At 34.6% G+C, this 7,500-nt stretch overlaps 1 protein-coding gene across 3 annotated transcripts in view; it reads right to left on the bottom strand.

Moving 5' to 3' along the window:
- Nucleotides 1–7,500, bottom strand: part of LOC144980864 (uncharacterized) — a 63,138-nt gene that overhangs the window by 11,960 nt on the left and 43,678 nt on the right. For all 3 annotated transcript variants that reach the window (XM_078928746.1, XM_078928744.1, XM_078928745.1), the window contains 4 exons: nucleotides 6,234–6,356; nucleotides 4,138–4,228; nucleotides 1,489–1,616; nucleotides 843–969 (listed from right to left, as the gene is read on the bottom strand). In XM_078928746.1, the coding sequence (XP_078784872.1) occupies nucleotides 843–969; nucleotides 1,489–1,616; nucleotides 4,138–4,228; nucleotides 6,234–6,356 (469 nt within the window). The remainder of the gene's footprint in view (nucleotides 1–842; nucleotides 970–1,488; nucleotides 1,617–4,137; nucleotides 4,229–6,233; nucleotides 6,357–7,500) is intronic.

The following is a 7,500-nucleotide window of genomic DNA, read 5'->3' on the forward strand; positions in this document are numbered from 1 at the left end:
ACTCAAACTTTTTTTCAAAGAGTTTTGTTTTTTTTTAAAAAGACCCCAGTCTTATCCAAACTATCATATTTCAAAGAATATCAGACAATACAATAAAAAAAGGGGATATAAAAAAATAAAATATCAAATTATTATGTCCTAGAAAATGCCTTAAAAGATGCACATAAATATGTAGTCTACCCAATCACAATTTGATTGCCTATGGATTTCAAAACTTCAGGATTTGAAAAATAAAAACAAATAAAAAAAAGAAAATAACTTCATTTTGGGTCAGTAGTCCATTATCTTATCAAGGGCAGCAGCTTCTAATGGTGTCACACTACTATGTTATGATGATCTATCCAAGACACAGGGGGGGGGGGGTGGCTGTCACCCTCTAGGGGTTGTTGCCAGCTTTCTCGACACTATGTTCATGGGCTTGCAAAGTTTTACATCTACCTTCTCAACAGTCTTGCTGACGGCGATACTATTCACATCATCTATTGCTTATAGTATTGTTTCTATTAGTAATTATTTAGACTACCTTACACAGCAATAATAAGATTGTCCTGACTGGGAAAGAGAAAAACAGACAGACCATTGGGCACCTGGAGGAGGACAGTCGAAAAGGAAATGAAAGTAGCTGGAAAAAACATGGACTGAGCTGAGCTGGCTGGTCTGGGACAGAGATGCTAGAAGAACATTGTTGGCGCCTTATGTTCCACCAAGGAGCCAAGAGGATAAATTAGGTAAAGTAAACTTTTCCCAGTGGGGTTGGGGAGGTGAGAAAAGGAGATGATGGATGGAGATGAGGGAGAAGGAAAGGATTGAATGGTGGGTGGTGGGGGTGGACAATGACCAACCTCTAGGCCTGGATGGGTTGTCAATCCTTAAGACACGACAGCCTGTAGCCAGAGATATACACGTGAAATCTCCTCCAACTGTCAGGAAAAGATAATCAGCTCCAGTAGGGCCATATACTTGACTCATCTGATCAGAAGAGAATAAATAAATGCATTCCCTTTATTCTCTCACGGTACCACTGTGTCTCAGAATGTTGTAATAATAATAATAATAATAATAATAATAATAATAATAATAATAATAATAATAATAATAATAATAATAATAATAATAATATATAATAATAATAATAATAATAATAATAATAATAATAATAATAATAATAATAATTTAATAATAATAATAATAATAATAATAATAATAATAATAATAATAATAATAATAATAATAATAATAATAATAATAATAATAATAATAATAATAATAATAATAATAATAATAATTTAAAAATTAATTTAAATTAATAATAATTATAAATTAATTTTTAAATAAATATAAAAAATTATTGTTTTAAATCTAATTTTAGTGAAATTTAACACTTGATTATCAGACATCACAAATTATTATTGTAACCGATATCATTACGCCTATTTTAGTGTGCAGGTAGAATAATGCTCATAACTTAAGCCTCAAATAAGACTATACCTCAGCAGAGCAGACCATTTTATCCATGGCCAAATCCCTGTGTTGTTGTTCTGTCACCGGATGGTCATAGCGGAACTTCCGTAACTTGACTGGTTGAAGTTCTAGGACCAGAACCATTAAATGTGGATCTGGTTGGAAACAATGAAGGGAATCACTTTAATCAAATGTGAACAGTCATCTAAAAATCAATAAACTGTCGGGATCATATTTAATTATTAAAATTACATTCTGACTTCAACTAACAAAATTTGAGTTAAATAAATACCTTCATTAAGAAGCGCGAGCTTCATCTTAAACTTCAAAATATTTAAATTTCATAACTTTAACCATTTTTACTTTAAAATCAGGGGTCCCAATAGTTCAGTTGATAGAGCACTCGCATCACACACAAATGGGCCGAGATCTATCCCAGGTGATATCAAGATTTCTTTTCTGACCCTTCCCCATTCCTTGTCCACGCAACTGTGATTGGGTAGCTGGGGCTGTTGGATCTGGTGGAAAGTACTTTACCAATAGACTAACGTCCTATTCAAAGGGCAGCAAGCTAATGTCTGTTTAACAGTCTGGAAACAAGGATAAACTCCATCTCCATGGGTCTCATGGCTCTGAAAGACTTCTTTTATATATATATATATATTTATTTTTTTTATTTTTTTTTTAATTTATTTTTTTATTATGTGACTTTTAATTATGTATTCTGCCAGAGTAAAATTGATTCCAGAAAATGGAACGAAAGAGAAAATAGTTAAAATGACAACATTATAGGCCTAATTATTTGGAGAAACTGCATTTATTACATAGCTGCCTTCTTGAAAAAAAGTTTTTTTCAAAAAAAGAAGTTCTTAATAAATAAAAATAGTAGTCGCTATAGTTAACTTTATAGATTAACAATTTACCCACACAAGATTAACTCTTTCAGCGCTACTGGCCGCACTGTGAAGCCAGAGCAGAATCTGTTCTATTGGCCAATGGCCTCAACCGTGTGTCAGTCATTTTGTGAAGGAAATGCAAATATAGCCTCAGCGCTTAAAGAGTTAAATAACACTTTAAAATCCTTAACGTTATGTAGCCTAGAACCAAGCTTTCATTCTCAATAAGTTTTAATGAATTTGAGATGCTCATGAATTTCTCAAATTGGAGCTAACATTTCTTAATTCTACGATATATTTATTTTTGTAACAGTTGGCAGGTCAATTGTCGATGACGCATCTTATTTCAAATTATATGACCTATCAATTCTCAAAGCAGTTTCTTGTCGGGATGTTCTGGGTGCATGAAATTTAATTTAAAGCCAAAAATATGAAATTTGTGGTTAATTGTTATATATACAGTGGAGAACAAATATATTGTCTTATATTGCAAGGGACTTATCATTCATTTTAATTGTAAATTCTGTGCGGCTATGGGGTCTAGTGGTATGACACTCGCTTTCGGATTGGAAGGTCCTGTGTTCAAGCCTCGCTCGGCGCATAGTTGAGTCCTTGGAAAAGGCTCTTTACTCACATTCTGTCACCGTACTCAGGTTTAAAATGAGTACCTGGCCGTTAAAAGTCTTGTTTCTGTCCGAAAAAATAATAATATTGCCTAACAGGCATCATGTCCTGCCCCACATGTTAAATGTTGATGTTGACAATTGTAAAGCGCTTTGAGTACAGTTAGTAGATATTGCGCTTTATAAAAGCTCAATTTTTAATTTATTTCTTACATTCACTTTTTAGGACCGATTCAACCCAACAAAATGCAGTTTTGAGATGGATGGTCACATTATATAATTAATGGCGTAGTTTTGATATAGCAGTTAATTTTCAGTATCTTTTACAACCTGACATAATACATAATACCCTATAGACAGAGAGTCACACATGAGAAACTACGTGAAGACCATAGGGAGAACAAAGGCACATGTCACAAAATAAAATTTTATGAGTGATGTCCCTTAGCATATTGTTCATTTATCAAAGTTTAATATAAAATTATGGATTTACTGAAGAAGGGCACCAGTCTCATGATAAAGGGAGGAGAAATACATAATACTGTATAAAGACTGTAAGTATTGGGAAATTAAGTGAGAACCACAGGGGAAAAAAAGGTAAAATGTTACAAAGTCAAATTTTATGAGTTATGCCCCTTATCGTTCATTTATCAAATTTCAATGTGAAAAAATGAATTTACTGAAGAAGCCAATATCATGATAGGAAGAAAAAGGAGGGGGAAAAAAATCCAAACCAATACAGAGTAAAAGACATCCAAAATTTAAAATGGTGATTTCTCAAAACAAACTCAGTGTGACATGTGTCGTTTTTACCCTATGCTCTTCAATTATTAATTTTTTAAAATATAAAAATTGAGCTTTTATATAGCACAATATCCACTAAACGTGCTCAAAGCGCTTTACAAGTGGTCCCTGTCCAACAGAAACATTTAACATTTAGGACAAGACATGACGCCTGAAAGGCGATATTATAATTTTTTTCAGACAGAAACAGCGCTGTTAAAGGCCAGGTACTCATTTTACACATGAGTATGGTGAGAAAATGTGAGTAAAGAGCCTTTTCAAAGGACTCAACTATGCGCCGAGCGAGGCTCGAACCAGGAGCTTCCGATCCGAAAGCGAGTGTCATACCACAAGACCACATTATTAATACAAACCTTTAGGAGGGAAGGCAGGAAATAGAAGCACAAAAGCAATATGTTTTGCTGCAGGACTGAGATGGGCACACACAAGTTTGGAGCAGCCCACCTGGATACCAGAGAAGAGAAAAAAATAACTAAATGAAAATCTGTAAATGAAGATAAACGGAGGGTAGGGGAGGGGTGAAGAGAAAGAGGTGCTCGTATTGAAAAAAACAAACTTCCAGCATTTGTATAGAGCAATATCCACTTAACATGCTGAAAGCAATTTTACAAGGGGTCGTGAGCCAATAGCAAAACTTAACATACATGACAAAAAATGACGCCTGCAAGGCAATATTATAATCATTTTCAACAGAGACAACGCTGTTGATAGCTAGGTACTCATTTTTAACCTGAGTACAGTGAGAGAATGTAAGTAAAAAGCCTTTCCCCAAGGACTAAGCTTTGTAATGCTCAGAGCAGGATTCAAACTCAGGACCTTCTGATCTTACCACGTGGGTCATAAAGTAAAAAGCATAGTATACCGTACTCTTTAAAAATTAAAATGTTATCTGTAGAGTATAAAGTGCATTCATCTAAGGCGAGGTTTAAGTCTCAATTTGATGCTTTATAGGAAAAATTTATGATTGTCTTCAAGGCCAAAAACACACTAAAATGTCTTTCCAGTGACGTCAGATGTGTTGTATGATAATGTGTAGTACAATATAAAGAGAGGTCACAGCTGTGTTAGTAGGTATCGTTTTCAGTTTCATAATAGAAATAGATGAATGTCATTTTATAGATTTCTCTTGATGGTAATTTTATGTTTTCTATCCCTGGCCTTTACCTGAAAATATAAAATAAATAAATGTAATAAATAAACAAACACAAACTGCACATTTTGAGACCTGGTAATCATACGCATTGACTCACTCAATCCTAGAGATTTTTGCTACTTTTCAAATTTGGAAAAAAAAATGTATTAAAAATGAAAATGTACATAAATAGTTTTATTCAACTATCATTAGCATGTAAAAACTAAAATATTAGCTTTGATACTATGCCTATAATTTGTCTCATAAAAATGTAATAAATAGGCATTGGGTAAAAGTGACCTGGGTAAACTACGGATATAGTCGGTGTTAGGATTGAGTGAGTTAATGGGCTTGATTTAACACTGTTGTAATGGACAACATGATATGTTGTTCAAGAGTACTTCCATTACAAAAAAAATCCAGAAATTTTTTATAAAATTTGAGCTTTTATATAGTGCAATACCCACTTAATGTGCTCAATGCGCTTTACAAGGGGTCCCTGACCAACAGTAACATGTAACATGTAGAACGAGACATGACGCCTGTTAGGCGATATCACAGTTTTATTTCAGACAGAGACAATGCTGTTAACAACCAGGTATTCATTTTACACCTGAGTACGGTGAGAGAATGTGAGTAAAGAGCCTTCTCCAAGGACTCAACTATGCACTGAGCAAGGCTCAAACTCAGGACCTTCCGATCCAAAAGCGAGTGTCATACCACTAGACCACATAGCTGCACAAAAGTAAGCTCATAACAGCTAAGTAGTGGCGTATCAAGAACACAAAAAGTTGCTAATGTGTCTGATGATGACATTAACAAAGTTGTCCTTCAGAGCCATTGGGCCCGTGGAGTCGGAGTTTATCCCGGTTTCTATAGCATGAAATGGACAATAGCAATTGCTTGCTACCCTTAAGATCGGACACTAGTCTATCGCAAAGTACTTTCTGCCTGATCTTACAGACCAAGCTACCCAATCACAGGTGGGTGGACAGGGAGATCAGAAACAAATATCTCAACTTCACTCAAGATCAATCTCAGTCCCTTTGCACGTGTAACGAGTGCTCTATCAACTCATATAAATAGCGTGGCTCAGTGGTACGGACTTTGCTTCATACCTGTAAGATAGCGAGATTGATTACCCACTGCCCTGTGTGGCCTTGAGCAAGTCGCCTCACCCTAGCTCAATTTGCAGTGCTGCACTGTGGCTGATGCTGGGTTATTCCTGATTTTCCTTGGAATAGACCCTAGAGACAAATTACCCCAATGGAATGAATAAAGGGAATTTTACTTCTTTTTTTTTAATACACCAAATACCTTGACAGGTGTGTAGTAGCGTGTCATGTACGTAGAAAGTTGCTGTGTTCTAGTGTGTCTGATGATGATGTTGAACATAGCCCCAGAGTCCACAGATCCTCCAGGCGGAATGTAGATGGAAGTCTGGTTGGGAATAAAAAAAATGATGGAACAATTAGATTAACTGGCAAAATCATAATGGGAAAGAAATCAAGAGAAAGATAAAGGGAATAAATGTGACTCATAAAAAAGAGAACACAAAACAAATGACGTTTCGGCCTTTGGCCTTTTTCAAGTAAACACGAAATTAATATATATATATATATATATATATATATATATATATATATATATATATATATATATATATATATAATAGTAGACTGTCAAGAAATCAAACATCATTAGGAATTCAGAAATGAATAAAAGCTCAAAAAAACAAAAAACAAAAAAAACAACCCAAAAATGTGAGCATTTATAAAGCTCACTATCCACTAAACATGCTTCAAGTGTTTTACAAGGGATCCCTAGCCAACAGCCACAATTTAAATGTTGGACGAGAGATGACGCCTGTTAGGTGATGTTACAGGTTTATTTTATCGACTGAGACAAAGCTGTTAACGACCAAGTAATCATTTTATACCTCAGTTAGGTGAGGGAATGTGAGTAAAGTGGGTTACAAATTCAAAAAACTTCGTTCCAACGATTAATCTTTCCAGTTCAAGGTTTTTAATAATGCTCAATGGCTTATATCATAGTATTAAAAACAAATAATTTTGCATTTTCAAAAACTGAGCGAAACCAAAAACCTAACAAGAAACAACTGAAGACCACAGGGAAAAAAAATCAAATTTGATGAGTTATAGTAGTTAGCAAAAGAAAAAAAATCAACAGAATGGAATTGGATGGACTAAATATATTTTTTAAAAAGTACTTCTGGTAACTGTAAAGCACAGAAAGTTGGCGTACTATGGCCACATACGACGCCACTACAGTCTCCAGAAGTCAATACTTGAAGACAACGCAAGAGCTGGTTGGAAAATATAAATGAAATGACTGGGAGCATGATGAAGGCTTGCTCAGAGATGGCACCAGACAGAGAATTGTGGAAGATCATGGCATCCAACCTCTATGAGAAGGAACTCCAGTAAGCTAAGGTAAGTACTTAGCATATCGTTCATTTGTCAAAGTTTAATATGAAAATATGATATTAGTGAAGAAGATCAGCAAAAGTAGCTACAATTAGAGACAGACTTGACGGGAATCAATTCCTTCAAACATCAAATTA

This window comes from Berghia stephanieae, chromosome 10, assembly GCF_034508935.2.
Source record: "Berghia stephanieae isolate SIO BIC M18660-M18661 chromosome 10, UCSD_Bste_1.3, whole genome shotgun sequence".
Classification (NCBI taxonomy): domain Eukaryota; kingdom Metazoa; phylum Mollusca; class Gastropoda; order Nudibranchia; family Aeolidiidae; genus Berghia; species Berghia stephanieae.